Genomic DNA, 16,395 nt, shown 5'->3' with positions numbered 1-16,395 from the left:
AGGTCCTCTACGTCTAGGAGCTGGTGGAGGAACAATAGGTATATCGTACATATAATGAATTTCCTTCATATAGCTTTGGTTGTCACTACATATAGCAAGAACCTAGTTCGGATCATTCGCAACCTACAGAGTCTACAGTTGTTCGATCTCTGTGAATTATAAAACAATTAGACAATATTTAAATTAAATTTAAATTAAAAATAATTAGATAATATTCATTTACCAGATGACCCACAGCTGCTCCCATACGAGTAACGTAGTGCCTTGTGATATTATTATACTAATGAATATATTCTGGAGTGACATATGTGTCAAACTGTTCAAGAGAAACCCCTACTGCAATAAACCTTGCACGATAGTGCTATCGCACTACCAAATGTGTAACTTTTTCAGACCAATCTCCAGTCCTTAGGTCAATATCATGCAGTACGGGTTCAGTATTACAAGGCAATGGGACATTCTGCTGAAAACCGAATTGTCTCATCACCCTGTCAGGAAGATGCCACTCACCAATGTGAAAAAATATGAGAGGACTCATCGTCTGCCATATGTTTTGACCATTTGTACAAAAATTAGGCAAAATACGCATAATAATTTTGTACGACTCCAAAATAACCTGAAACACAAAATATTGTATTAGAGAATATTAAAGACAAATACAATAAAAATGTGTATAAAATAATTAATTAGGTTTAGTGTAATGTACTTGTTCAAGTTGAAGCTGATCAAACATGTATCTATACTGGCTGACTACATGTGTGGCTGTCCTAGTCACACAAAATTTGTCTCTCCACCTAAATTTTTAAATTGATAATTTAGAATTTATATTAACTAGATCAATGATATAAAAATTAAATTGAATTAAAACAACATACTGAGAATCGTAGGCTCGTCCAACTTAAGCGTCATTAATATGTTGTAGCTGTGAAGCCATTATTGGAAATCGCTCTCAAGTCCATAGTTGCAAAAGTATGAGAAGCCCAGCTATCTCTTGTTACTCTGCATAGTTGTCTATACAACCATGCCAAGCATGCTCTACCCCATGAATATCGCCCGCATCATGGAGGTTAGCTAATAGTGGCAAGAACATCAAGTGAACAAAATGACTTGATTTATCTGAAAACAGATTTCCACCCATCATTTGTAGTATATATGCTCGCGCATTTCTTATGACGTTTTCGTCGTCTGCATCATCTGTGAGCTTACAAAATTGTGTTCCTAATCATATTAAACTTAATTAGAAGAATAATGTATAACTTAATTAAAAGAATAATATATAACTTAATTAGAAGAATATTGTACAACTTAATTAAAAGAATAATGTACAACTTAATTAGAATAATGAAGTACAACTTAATTAGAAGAATAATGTACAACTTAATTAGAAGAATAATGTACAACTTAATTAAAAAAATAATGTACAACTTAATTAAAAGAATAATGTACAACTTAATTAAAAGAATAATGTACAACTTAACTAAAAGAATAATGTACAAGTTAATTAGAAGAACAATGTACAACTTAATTAAAAGAATAATGTACAAGTTAATTAGAAGAATAATGTACAACTTTATAATAAAAAAAATTGAATATACAATAAATTTATTTACTTTCCATTGAAATATATATAGATATATATACACATGACCAATGAGAAAGAAAGCTAGTAATCATTAATGAAAAAGTAACAACAATAACAAAATTTTGAATTGTAAGAGAGAGCAAGATTCTGAGCGAGATTATAAGAGAGAGCGAAATTGTAGGAGAGAGCGAGATTGTGAGACAGAGCGAGATTGAGAGTGAGATTGTAGGAGAGAGCGAGTCACATACATTCCATAGACGTTGGAGATTGTCCCATCCTACAATCTCGCTCTCTCCTACAATCCCGCTCTCTCAATCTCGCTCTCGCCTACAATCTCGCTATCTCCTACAATCTCGCTCTCTCTTACAATCTGCTTCACCCACTTTCTTAACTTGTCGAGGGTTGAAGTTTCGACTTATGGATGTCAAAACTAGCGAGATTTTCTTTCCTTGTCGAGGGTTGAAGTTCCGACTTATGTATGTCGAAACTTCAACCCTCGACAACCCTAATTTACGTATTGTTTCCAAGTTTTTCTTTGTTTGTCGAGTTCTCAACGTTCGCCTCTACATTAATCGAATCCTCAACCCTCGGCTTCTAGCCTCGAACTCCCAAAACAACAATATTTCTCTAATAAGTTTTGAAAACAACAATATTAATATTAAAGGTCCCTTTTCAACTACATACATACTTTTTTGTCTAAATATTCTTAACACTCATTTAATATGTGAATTTATTACATATAAATATTGCATTTAATATAGACAAAATAATATTTTTTATATAATCAACAACCCTATAACATACTTTAACAGTCATCAGTCTTATAGTAGTCGGAAGTAGTTGTCGAAGTTGATAATCTAAGATGTTTTTTTGCTGGAGTCCGAAGTTAGTCACATGAAGGTGGTATTAGAGTTGGTTGTCGGAGTTTTTCGTCGAAGGTGGTTTTCGAAGCCTTGAGTTGGTTGTTGGAGTTGCTCGCTCAAAGGTGATCATCGAAGGTGGTTTTCATCGGAATTTGTAGTCTTAGGTGGTTGTCTGGGCCTACGAAGGTGATTGTCAAAGTTGGTCATCAGAGCTTGTTGTCAAAGCCAATTGATTATCGGAGTTGGTAGTGTGAAGGTGGTTGTCGGAGTTGGGTCACTAGAGGTGGTTGTCAGAGGCCAAAATTGGTTGTCGGAGTTGGTCGTCGGAGCTGTCATTAAAGGTGGTTGTTAGAGTCTGCATTTCGTCGTTAGAATTGTCACCTAAGGTGGTTGTTGAAGCCCGAAGTTGGTCAATGGAGGTGGTTGTCGGAGTCCGAAGTTGGTCAATAGAGGTGGTTGTCGGAGTCCGAAGTTGGTCATTGGAAGTAGTTGTTAGAGCCTGGAGTTAGTTCTTAGAGTATGACAGTGACCAATGGGTGGAGCCATTGAAAATATGGGAAGAATGGAGAGTTGGGGTGAGTTGGTAAAATATACCAACTCAACTCCACCAACATTTAAAGTTGGTGGGCCAAACAATGAGTTGGTATATTATACCAACTTAACCCAATTCATGTTTGTGAGCCAATCATCCCCTTACATACTTGAAATCTTGAATATATTTATAAAACTTTAAATTATTTGATTACTTTCAATCTCCATTTACAATTCTCATCAATGCATTTAACATAAAGTACCCATTTCGTAGACTTCTTTACTGAATTAGAAATTCATTTTCATTGCCAAAACACTTTTATTTTAAGATATTACCAAAACACTTAGGACGTATTTAAAATACCTTTTCAAGTGTTCAATTTAAAAAATAAGTCATTTAAGAAAAAAATTTAAGTGTTTGGCAACCACTCAAAATGGATTTTGAAATACATGAGTTTTAAGTGTCTAATGATTAAACTCTCTCAAAAGTCATCTACTTCACTTCCACTGTGTTGTACGTCATGTTTACCATCGCCCTACACCAATCACCTTCGGTGACCATGTCACATCCTGTCCTAGATTACCCTACCTGAACCTCGGACAAGCTGTGGTAACAGTGAATCTTGAGCATGCAATGAAGCCTATCCTTAAATTCTTCTTGAACTTGAACTTAACATGAATTGAAAATATTACTTAGACATCTCAACAACCATACTCTTACTAAAATTCTATGCTTGGCTACACATAATAACAAACTGATGAGTTGAGTGACAATTTTTTATCAACTAATTTTTGTTGAAATTCAAGAAAAACATGGTGAGAAAAGTAATTATAAAAGGTTGAACTAAAAGTGCCTAGTGAGTGGTGAAAATTTATAGAAAAATAATTCTAGAGAATTATATAATCATTTTGAATAGAAATTCGAGTTCTGTAAATAAATGTGAATCCTGAGTAATTTAGAAACTTAAAAAACTATCACATAAATAAAATCATGAGCATTCTCTTGCAATCGTAAATATGAACTTGTAAAAACTTTTACCAAACCTGTATCCATACGTGGTCATTCTATATCCGAAGTAACTCAACGTATATAACAGAGAAACATGGTTATACTATACATTGAGCAAGCTTTAGATGCATAGCAAAGCAAACATGGTCATACTACTCACTGAGTAATCTTAAAGTAAATAATAAAGAAACATGGTCATCCGTACATGTAGAGCAATCCTCAAAAAGCAAAACACTCCGACGCATGATTCAAAGCCTATGTGTGTACCGAAGTGGATCCCAAAGATCTCATTTATATCATGACTATACTACGAAAATACATTTATGTCAGTGGAGTGGGAAATCACCATGGATACATCGATCTAGTGGTTGAAAACCACTTCAAAACATAAAACATAAAACTTGTCACTTTTAAAAATTTTTACTTTCACAATAACCCGTAAGTCATTCTAAAACCATTATCTTTCTTTTGAATGGCATAAGAATTTCACATGAAACACATTTTGTCAAAAACACTTTGAGACACAAAATCTTGTTAGAAACATGACTTTACTCGAAAATCTTGAATTCATAGATAGTTTTTGGTAATCACATTTCCATTCTTCTAAAATTATACATAATTTCATGAAATCTTGTAATAGTTAAGTAATAAAAAAAATTTGTAAAATAAACCACTCACAAAGTTAAGTTTCCTGTACCAAAACTTCGAACATATCGAAATCTCAAAATTTCAACATTTCGACTGAAATTCTTGAACTGCATTAATTGTGACCATTTCTAATTTTAGTTCAATCTGAAATTCCAATTGAACTCTATTGTAAAATTATGAACTGCATAAACTTACTTTAATCACCTAGACAAACCATTTATTCCTAAATACCACTTATTACCAAAACCCCCAAATCACCCTTCTCTCTCCTCTATTACACACAGTACTTTAGTACCTAATTGCTTAAAATTTCAATTTGCACACATTTTTCTAAATTTCTTTTTCTCTTCTCACTAAAACAATATACTCCCAAAAGAATTTCTCTTACTTCATTTAATTCCATTTCTACCTCATCAACATTATCTTTAATTTAATTATGATTATTATGATTATTATTATTTATTTTTTTATGGCCGAATGCTTCCTCACTAATTTTTTATGCACTTTTTTTCCATTTTTTAAAAAACTAAAAACAACTATCAATCAACTTAATTCTATATTAATTTTCCTATTCATCCGTGGTTAGAGAATTCATATTCATTGAATATGAGCCTGAAAGAACTATCAGTTGGCTTTTCCTTGGAGGGGTAAAATAGACATTTCATATGCCTAACATTCTAAAATGTCTTTAAATTGAAAGCTAAAACTTTTTAGTCCCTTTATTTTTGTTCTATTTTCCCTAAGGTAGCACTTTGTGCACGTGCAAAGCATGTGAAGAATAAGCTAGCTATATTGTTTTCTACTTTTTAGATCACAAATATTTGTGCGCCTGAATCTTGAACAAAAAAAAATTCTAGTATTATTGTACCACAAAATTTTTTTCAATCTATTACATATTCTTTTTATTTAGATCACCTTTCTCTCTCTTTTTTTTTTTTTTTTTTTTTTTTTAAAAAAAAAAATATTAGCTCATAAAACGTGTGATACATGTGAAATTTAAAGTTTTATTTTAATACATAAAAAACTTTTAAAAATTCTAATCAATGGAGTAGTATTTTACATTATTGTTATATCTCAATAATTTTAACTATTTGAGAAGTATGGCAAAATAAAAATTAAAAAAAAAAATGTTTGGATGCATCTAAGGCTTCACACACCCATCTTTTTATAGCCCACTCAATTATCCTATAACAAAGAGTCCCAATCTTCTCTTTCTAAAGAAATTTTATAGAAATTTATGAAAATTTAAAAGATAATTAACATGATTATTTAGTCAAACATATATCTATAGTTAGATTGTGATATTTTCACACATATACGCATATATAGTTTAAAACACTCTAAATAGTACATCTCTTCATAAGATTTAAAATAGAAATGCAAATATTCCTCTTTATAATTATATATAGTTTTTTTTCGGACCTTTAATATTAATATTGTTGTTTTCAAAACTTATTAGAGAAATATTGTTGTTTTAAAATTTATTCGAGAAATATTGTTGTTTTGGGAGTTCGAGGCTAGAAGTCGAGGGTTGAGGATTCGATAATGTAGAGGTCGAACGTTGAGAACTCGACAAACAAAGAAAAACTTGAAAACAATACATAAATTAGGGTTGTCGAGGGTTGAAGTTTCGACATACATAGTCGAAACTTCAACCTTCGACAAGGAAAAGGAAATCTCGCTAGTTTTGACATACATAAGTCGAAACTTCAACCCTCAACAAGGAAGATAAGTGGGTGAAACAGATTGTATAAGAGAGCGAGATTGTAAGAGAGAGCGAGATTGTAGGATAAGACAATCTCCAATGTCTATGGAATGTATGCGTCTCGCTCTCTCCTACAATCTCGCTCTCTCTCACAATCTCGCTCTCTCTGAACATCTCGCTCTCTCTTACAATCTTGCTCTCTCAATCTCGCTCTCTCTTACAATCTCGCTCTCAATCTCGCTCTCTCAATCTCGCTCTCTCTTACAATCTCCTCAGAATCTCGCTCTCTCTTACAATTCAAAATTCTGTTATTATTGTTATTTTTTCATTAATGATTACTAACTTTTTTTCTCATCGGTCATGTATATATATATTTCTATGGAAAGTAAATAAATTTATTGTATATTCAATTTTTTTATTATAAAGTTGTACATTATTCTTTTAATTAACTTATACATTATTCTTTTGATTAAGTTGTACATTATTCTTTTAATTAAGTTGTACATTATTCTTTTAGTTAAGTTGTACATTATTCTTCTGATTAAGTTGTACATTATTCTTCTGATTAAGTTGTACATTATTCTTTTTCATGGAGAAACAAATATTTTTTTAATTGAGAAATAAATATTTTTTTCAGATCATGGCTTTAAACCCAGGACCTGTTGATCCCAATGTTTTGTACGACCAGTCCATTCATCGATCATCTGTTGTATGGCGAGATCGTACTACTGGAGAAATATCTTGCAGGCATCAAGAGGCAGTTCTCCAGCGCACTATCGCGCTCCACCCTCGAATACTACCGCTACTGCTCACATCTAGATTCTATGGGGTTTCCAGATTAGGATTTATTCAGTTGGACTGGCATCTGATCACCTGTCTCTTATACACATCTAGATGTGTATAAGAGACAGACATTATACAAAGTAGAGGTCGAACGTTGAGAACTCGACAAACAAAGAAAAACTTGAAAACAATACATAAATTAGGGTTGTCGAGGGTTGAAGTTTCGACATACATAGTCGAAACTTCAACTTTCGACAAGGAAAAGGAAATCTCGCTAGTTTTGACATACATAAGTCGAAACTTCAACCCTCAACAAGGAAGATAAGTGGGTGAAACAGATTGTATAAGAGAGCGAGATTGTAAGAGAGAGCGAGATTGTAGGATAAGACAATCTCCAATGTCTATGGAATGTATGCGTCTCGCTCTCTCCTACAATCTCGCTCTCTCTCACAATCTCGCTCTCTCTGAACCTGTCTCTTATACACATCTAGATGTGTATAAGAGACAGATATTGACCTAAGAACTGAAGATTGATCCGAAAAAGTTGCACATTTGGTAGTGCGATGGCACTATCGTGCAAGGTTTATTGCAGTGGGGGTTTTTCTTGAACAGTTTGACACAGATGTCACTCCATAATATATTCATTGGTATAATAATATCACAAGGCACTACGTCACTCGTCCGGGAGCAGCTGTGGGTCATCTGGTAAATGAATATTATCTAATTATTTTTAATTTAAATTTATTTTAAATATTATCTAATTATTTTATAATTCACAGAGATCGAACAACCGTAGACTCCGTGAGGTTGCGAATGATCCGAACCAGGTTCTTGCTATATGTAGTGACAACCAAAGCTATATGGAGGAAATTCATTATATGTACGATATACCTATTATTCCTCCACCAGGTCCTAGACATAGAGGACCTGTTCGGGAAGAGGATGAGTTTGATGAGGTTGACATAATGTGGAAGAGTTGCCCCCTATGATGCAGACGCAGAGTCAAACTGATTATGTTAGTTCGATGATGATGATGCCAGCATTTGGTTTAGGACATTATGACTCAAAGGTTGGTCCTTCGCCTTCATACGTGCATGGACATGGTCAGGGTCGTGGAGAGCATAATGAATATTTATATTATGAAGTGCCTGCAGAGGTACCAGAGCAATATCAAGTGAGCAACCTCAAGTTCGAAGTCAACGACGACAACCAGCTCGAAATCAACGACGTCCGCCTTCTGGGACACATTGGTTTTTGTAATTATTTTTATATAAATGAGATATTTAATTTACATTTTTTTTATTTTTATGAGATATTATTTTTTTAAATTTATTCTTTTTATATATTATGAATAGTAATTATTTTGATATAGAAGCTTTTAAATATCACTAACATAAATAATAACATCAGATAGTCTAAACCTAAAAAATTCGGTAAAAAAAACTTCAATATTCAAATTTACATTTTTAGATAATAATTTGGGGACATAATAAATCAAATCAACACTCAAAACCTTCACATGCAAGTCTATAAATAAGACTGTATTATTGATAATGATCTTGGATTCCTTTTGTACATTTGGTACCAAGATTTTGATGGAGTTTTTTTTTCAATTATAAATAATAATAAAATATTTTTAGAAATTATTTTTATAAAATGAAAAATTAAAAAAAAATAATGGAAGAAAGAAAGAAGAAGGTGGAATGTGTAATAATTAAAAAAAGAAAAAAAAGGGAAATTTATACTAATATGTAATAATTAAAAAAAGAAAAAAAAGGGAAATTTATACTAATATCTCGCTCTCTCTCAGAACCCCGCTCTCTCTCAAAATCTCGCTCTCGCTCAAAATCTTCCCTCTTTCGTTCTCTCCCAATACAAAATTATTTTTAACACATCAAATAATTATGAGTGTTATAAGGAAGGTCTCCGGAATTATAATTAAACAGACAAGCAAGATCGAGGGTTCAAAGTTCGACGTGCAAATGTGGAAAGGTCGAGGGTTCAAAATTCGATCTATCTAGGTCGAACTTTCAACCCTCGACTTATTTAAAAAAAGATATATATATTTTTACATTAGTTTGAAAACAACAATATTTTCCTAAATAGTTTTTAAAAGGATAATATCGTTTTAATTTTTCCTTTTTTTTCCCTATCGTGTGTTTGAGGTGGATGGAAACACTCCTAATAACTCTTGATGCATATTTTCTATTCATAATATTTGGACCGACTTTGGTATTAACTTATTATAACTCTGCTCTTTCAGTAATATTCAACTGACCTTTTTCTTGTAGGACCCTTTTGAATAGGTAGGATAAGCATTTATATGGCTATAAATTAATTGCTCAAATATACACAAAAATAATCAAACCAAGAATTTCACCTCCATCTCTCTCTGGTTCTTATTCAAAAGTGAACAAGTTCAAGGACACATGGAAGAAGCAATGAAGAACAACAGCTTCATAACAATAAAACATCACATCAACGGCTTCCCGGTTGAGTCTGATTTCGAGCTCAAATCTCATCCTCTTCGTCTCTCCGCCCAGCCCGGTTCCGCCGACATCGTCCTTAAAAATCTCTCTGTCTCCGTTGACCCTTATCAGATTAACCGTATGAAAACCCACAGTCCTTCTCACACCGTTTCATCTGTCACTCCTTATATCATTCCCGGACAGGTAACTCTCTCCCGCTTCCATATCCGTCGATCTATTCGTAAATTCCGAATTTGACGATGATATGTTAGAACCATATCCATATCTTCAATATCAAAATGAGTAGATATACTAATAATAAAATCTATGGCTGGAATAATTTTTATAATTTTTTTTATTTATAGATATATCTGGTCATGTGGATATATTTGTAAAATTGAAATTTCAGTAAGAAAGTCAACAATACTTTAACCGTTGTCACCACTACTACACATCATGTTCCTCTTCCCCTTTTTTTTTAAAAAAATCCCTTTCAGATTTTGAATTTCGTTGCCGTTTAATATAATACTAGACTAAGGTGTTCTATAGATTTTTTTATTAGTTACAAGGCTCGAGATATTTATATGTTTGGTGGTGGTTTGAGTTTATTTGAAATAGGTGATTGATGTTCATGGTGTGGCAGAAGTTATGGATTCAGACGACTCTGAATTTCAAAAGGGTGACTTTGTTAAAGGGATTATACATTGGGCTCAATACAGCGTCGTTAAAGCTGGAGAAAGCGCTCTAATGAAGCTAGATACCATGGAATTTCCATTGACATACTATCTCGGAATTTTAGGTGAATTTTGAATTTACTCCTCTTGTTTATCATTGTGAGAAATTATTCAGTGGGATTGCCGCAATCTAACAAACAGTTTTTCACAGACAATCACATTGTAATGGACTCAACAAAATGCATTAAATTATGGAGAAATTAAAATAATTATTTCCCCCCCCTTTTTGTGCTATCATTAGGGACGAGTGGCCTCTCTGCCTATGCTGGTTTATTTGATGTCGGAAACGTTAAGGAAGGGGACAATGTGTTTGTATCTGCTGCTTCTGGTTCTGTTGGGAATTTAGTTGGACAATTTGCAAAGCTACAAGGTTGCTATGTTGTTGGTTCTGCTGGTTCTAATCAAAAGGTGGCATTACTAAAAGAGAAGCTTGGATTCGATGAAGCATTCAACTACAACCAACAAAAAGACTTGAAATCAACGTTACCCATGTGGGAAACATCTGATTTTTCTTTCATTGAATTACCAACCATACAACCATCAAACCTAAAAAGATTATGCAAATGGGTTTAACCTTACTTTTAAGAAAAAAAAACTTGAGTGTTACATAGGTCGTACCTATCTTTATAGTTGTCCAAAAAAAATTTGTCTTAACCTGTACTTAATAAAAGTAGAATTATTTTGTAGGTACTTTCCAAATGGAATCGATATCTATTTCGACAATGTGGGTGACGAGATGTTAGAGGCAGTGATTGCAAATATGAACCCATTTGGGAGAGTGGTAGTGTGTGGTGTTATTTCAGAGTACACAAAATCGACAAAAGGAAAAGGAGGTACCATAAACATGATGGATATTGTGTACAAAAGAATCAAGATCCAAGGCTTTTTAGTCTCCGATTATTTGAATGTTTTCCAAGATTTTAAATCCAAGACCGCCGGTTACCTTCGCTCTGGTGAGATGAAGGCCGTCGAAGACATATCAGAGGGTCTCCACAACATTCCCTCTGCTTTCATTGGACTCTTCCATGGCAATAATATTGGGAAGAAGATTGTCAAACTTGCTTAGTGTTGGAAATTATGAATTACTTTCCTTTGTTTTCAAGTTTAGAAAACCAAACTCTTTATTGGAGTGTGTTTTATTTCTAAGCAAATGACACCATTTTAACGAAAATATATGCCTTTGATCAAAGATGTTGAGGATCCCATGTTAGAAATAAAAAGATTCCACAATCTTTATCAGATTGGCAACTCCTAGTAGTTTCATAATACCTACCACTAGGTTTATATTAAGAATTTAAAGAACTGAAGCTAGTAGCTCCCCTAGGACCACAGTAGTACATTTTCTTGTTGCAAGTCTTTGTCCTAAAAAAATCATTTAATGTTGTTAGACTTCCCAATCTTTATAAGATCACTACAAAAAAATTGACTCATTTCAACCATCTTTTATTAGATTATAAAAAACCTTCGAAAAAGATATATGTTTATTAGAGGTTTTGAAAAAACCTTTGAAAAATATATACTTTTATCGAATGTTAATAAAAACCCTTGAAAAAGATATATATATTTATCGGAGGTGTTGAAAAAACCTTTGATAAATATCTACTTTTTATGAAGGTTATTTAAACACACTTGAAAATGATATACATTTATCAAAGGATATTATAAACCTTTGGAAAAGATACTATCTTTTATTGAAAGATCTTAAAAAACCTTTAAAAAATATGTACTTTTTGTGGATATACATTTATCAAAGGATATTATAAATCTTTGGAAAAGATACTATCTGAAGGATCTTAAAAAACCTTTAAAAATATAAAATTTTATCCAAGGTTATTAAATACCTTTAAAAGAGATACACAATTATCAAAGGACTTTAGAAACCTTTGAAAAATATAATTATCCTTTTATGAAAGGTTTTAGAAAACTTTTGAGAAAAGTCTACTCTTCATCAAAGGTAATAAACACCTTTGATAAAAATATATATTTATTAAAGAACTTTGAAAAATAGGCTACCATTTTTATTGAAGGTATTAAAAAAACAGTGAAAAATATTACTTTATTTGGAGGTTATTAAAGCCTTTGAATATATATATATTTATCAAAGGACGTTTAAAATCTTGGAAAAGATATGTGTTAAGATTTAATGATTAGAGGAAGCTTCCCAAAGACGCGTCCGATAAGAAAAAGAAGAGAGCCAAGAAGAGCATTGAGACTTACAAGATCTACATCTTCAAAGTTCTCAAGCAAGTTCATCTTGATACTGGAATCTCCAGCAAAGCCAGGGGAATTATGACCAGTTTCATCAGCGATATTTTCGAGAAACTTGCTCAGGAATCCTCTAAGCTCGCTCGCTACAACAAGAAGCCGACTATCACCTCTCGAGGGATCCAAATGGCAGTGCGTCTTGTTCTTCCCGGTGAGTTACCAAAACAAATAACACTTATTAAAAAGGGGAATTAGAGTGTACGGTGCAATTTGAGGTTTCATTTTGAAAAATGGCAAAACCACAATTTTTTAAATTCTTGAAACTACAAATTTCAAAATAGAAAATAGAATCGAGGTATATATATAGAATAATTGTTGATGGTTGTCAAAGACAACTGTACTCCTAATTTTGTCTCTATATTTTATTATTATTTTAGATTATATTTAACAACTTTTCGAATTTATCTCACCTTAATAAAATATCAAGATTTTTCAACCAAATTTATATTTGAAATATCCATATATTATTAAAACTTCTTTTATCCATATATTTTATTCAAATTTCTATATTGTTTTCATAACTGTATACATACATTTTTAATGAATTAGCGGTATATTTCTCACTTTTTAATAAATTAGTTGTATATGTTGTTTTAATGTTTTGAGAAAAGAAATATCACTTTCTAAAAAAATGGTCTATGTGTTGATTGTACAAGAATCGGTTGGACTGTTCTACATTTCCCTAACTTTTGTTACTTACACAATTTTCTTGTGATTTCTTTAACAATCTACTGTTTTTTGTTATAACTTTACAATTAAGATTTGATTTAAAATAAACCAATCTCTTTCCTAATTTTTTCCCTCTTTTGAAATTGAATTTTATTTTTAATATAAAAATTAGATTTTGATAACTACTACACGAATTGATTTAAAATAAACTAATATCTTCTCCATTTTTCTCTCCTAATTGATTCAAATTGGCTATTTGTTTTGATTTGATTTAACCAATTTTCGAAAATATTCCAAATTAATCGATATTTAATTTGTTTATCACCATTTGGATTTTAACTTAAATACATCTTTTTTAGTTTTTATATTATTTTATACATTTTTTATTATTCTAAATTCGGATTACAGTTTTTTTATTTTAATTAGGATTTTACAGAATATTTTATACATATTATCATCTAATAAACTATATAACATTTATATTTGATCATTTTTTGTATTTTTCAATTACCTTTATTATCATCTTATTATATTATTATATCATTAATTTGTCTTTTTGACAAACAAATAATCACTTTTGCAATCTTGTTGTTTTTGCTATGCTTCTACAACGAGTTAAACCTTTTTCATAGGTTTAGATCAACTTTGCTCTTTCTCACCTTGGAGGAAGTCCATTGTTGTATACATCCATAAGTTTCTAATGACCCCATGGACTACTCGTCATCTTCTCTTGCATAAAGGACCATATTGGGGGAATGTTTAGATACTATTTATTTGTTGTTCTAGAATGTCTAGGTAGGGTATATTTGTGGTATTCCTATTGTTTTTGAAGGAGTGTATCTACCTTTTTATTTGTATTTAATTTTGTTGTTTTAGGGTAGTTTTGCCATTTACTAATTAGTATTTTTTATTATATAAATTCGTTTTGCTATTTTTATAATTTTGAAACTCTTTTGCTATTTTTCCAAATGAAACTTTAAAATTTGTTGTTTCTCTTGTTAGCCCATTAAAAAATAAACCCAACCCAACCATGAAATATTTCGGTTGATTGGCGGATTATTTATTTAAATTTTGTTCTAAAAAGAAGCAAAACGTAAATATGTAAAAATATAATTTAATTATTTTCATATATTGAATTTAGATTAACTACTTAATTTTAATTTATATAGTGAAAATTTTCTTTCCAAGGTGCAAAAAAAAACTATTTTTAAGAGTTGTTGAAGAATAAATTATTAAAAAAAATATTGAAATTAAATAAAATTAAAACTAATATATGTATAAATAATTGTGTTATAAGTAACAAAAATTATATATTTTAAAATTAATAATAAATTCGGGTTGGTTCAGGTTGGTCTGGTTTATATTAGATAAACCCATGAACCAAATAAACTCATAAAATTTTCATTTATTTGAACCCAACTCAACCCAAATAGTTGATAATCCAACACAAACTGTATGTGTTGGGTTGGGTTGATCGATTTTTTCGGGTCATCGGGTTTTTTGAACACCCCTAGCTCTTAGATTTATACAGTTTAGGGTTTTCTTGTGTAAAAAGTGGCCTAACTGTTTTGAATCGTTGATTTCGCTTCCATTTGTCACATATTTTGGAATTAATTGAATGAAAATCGTTTTATAGCGACTCCTTTGATTATCTGCTTGATTATTGATTCATGATTGTGAAGATTGTGCTCTGTTTGATTGATCTCTGAAGATTGGTTCTATTATTGTTTATAGTCTAATGAGTTATAATTTCCGCGCATCTTTGCAATTGATCTCAGATTAGCGATTTCTTTCCCGGTTTGGATAAACCATGGATGGATTCAATTAGGGTTTATGTGCTGGATTTCAATTTGGAGTTTAAAAGTTTTGATTATATTTAAACATCTTAGAATTGAAATAATGTGCAACAATTGAAAAGAAGAGATTGTGCTTTGTCTTCAAGACTTTGAAATATAGTCTAAATGCCTCAGGTTTGATATACAAACACTATTAGTTTGCTCATGTAGTTGTGAATTTCACTATTTATTTTGTATGCACCTGTAATTCTTTTATTTTTCTCTATGGAATTTCAAAGAAGTGTTAATTCTGTTGATCTCCCTTGTGCAGTTGAGTTTTGAAAGCTGATATGATACAATTATTCAATGAAAGAATTGAAATGTTCATAGTACTTTTCCTGTTTATAGGGAATTTAATGTTAACAATCTAGACTGGCAGCTGTCAGCAAAGAAAAAGAGCAACTGAAGTCAAGAGGAAGTGCCGTAACTACTCAAATTCAGAAGCTAGGAGAATTCTATCCTACTGAAGCTGAACATGACGTTAATATCATTTATTAATGTAATCCTTTGAAGCATTTATTTGCAGAAATTTCAGCTTATAAGATATCCTGCTTCTTGACATGCAACTCACCTAGAAACGATACAAGTTAGATTGGATGATTATAAAAGTTTAGAATCACCATTATAAAGAGTTGTGGATTAGGTGTTGATGGTTGTTTGTTTTCATGTTCAATGATTAAACATGAAAACAAACAACCATGTGAGGTGTGTATTTGAAACTTCCTTCATTCTACATCTATTAGTTTTCCTCTTTTCTTATTGAAGCATATTATGTTTCCAATATCTCTATAAATTAACATATTTTATTTAACCTTAAATTGGACAGACGTGGTAGATAATTCAATTCCAAAAGATTTTCATTCTTGACAATTTTGTTCTTGTTTGATACGACTTCTTCTCCCTATCCTTTGAAGCTCTCCCATAAATCTAACTCTTCTAGTTCTTTCATACTTGAGATAATGTTTGGATGAATCACCCTCAACTTGGAGCAACCTGATAAATCCAATATCTTAAGCTGAGATAATGTATGTTTTTGAGTTTGCAAAAAGGTAATGCTCTTTCTTTATTTAATTAGATTGTGTATCCTTTGTTTCAGAGATGTTTCAAATAATGACTTATGTGGAACAATACCAATCAGTGGACCATTTGAGCACATACCTTTAGACAAATACTAATTTGGTTCAGTTAATCTTTTACTTTACAAAGAAATGTATAACATGGATAGAAGTTGGATGCAAATTGAAAATCGAGTATTGCAAGAATATAGAAACGGAGTTAGAAGTTTTTTTTGGATTTTGCATTT

At 31.5% G+C, this 16,395-nt stretch overlaps 2 protein-coding genes across 2 annotated transcripts; both read left to right on the top strand.

Moving 5' to 3' along the window:
• Positions 1-9,458: 9,458 nt before the first annotated feature.
• LOC120070624 (NADPH-dependent oxidoreductase 2-alkenal reductase-like) lies at positions 9,459-11,562 on the top strand. Its single transcript, XM_039022442.1, has 4 exons — positions 9,459-9,793; positions 10,208-10,388; positions 10,565-10,814; positions 11,011-11,562. The coding sequence occupies exons 1-4, from the start codon at positions 9,551-9,553 to the stop codon at positions 11,387-11,389; spliced, it is 1,053 nt and encodes a 350-aa protein (XP_038878370.1). The 5' UTR covers positions 9,459-9,550; the 3' UTR covers positions 11,390-11,562.
• A 917-nt stretch (positions 11,563-12,479) lies between these two features.
• On the top strand, positions 12,480-15,851 carry LOC120071773 (histone H2B.4-like). The gene is made up of 2 exons (XM_039024157.1): positions 12,480-12,739; positions 15,472-15,851. The coding sequence occupies exons 1-2, from the start codon at positions 12,613-12,615 to the stop codon at positions 15,588-15,590; spliced, it is 246 nt and encodes an 81-aa protein (XP_038880085.1). The 5' UTR covers positions 12,480-12,612; the 3' UTR covers positions 15,591-15,851.
• Positions 15,852-16,395: the final 544 nt, after the last annotated feature.

This window comes from Benincasa hispida, chromosome 2 (assembly GCF_009727055.1).
Source record: "Benincasa hispida cultivar B227 chromosome 2, ASM972705v1, whole genome shotgun sequence".
NCBI lineage: Eukaryota > Viridiplantae > Streptophyta > Magnoliopsida > Cucurbitales > Cucurbitaceae > Benincasa > Benincasa hispida.
This window is presented reverse-complemented; position numbering and strand designations above follow the sequence as displayed.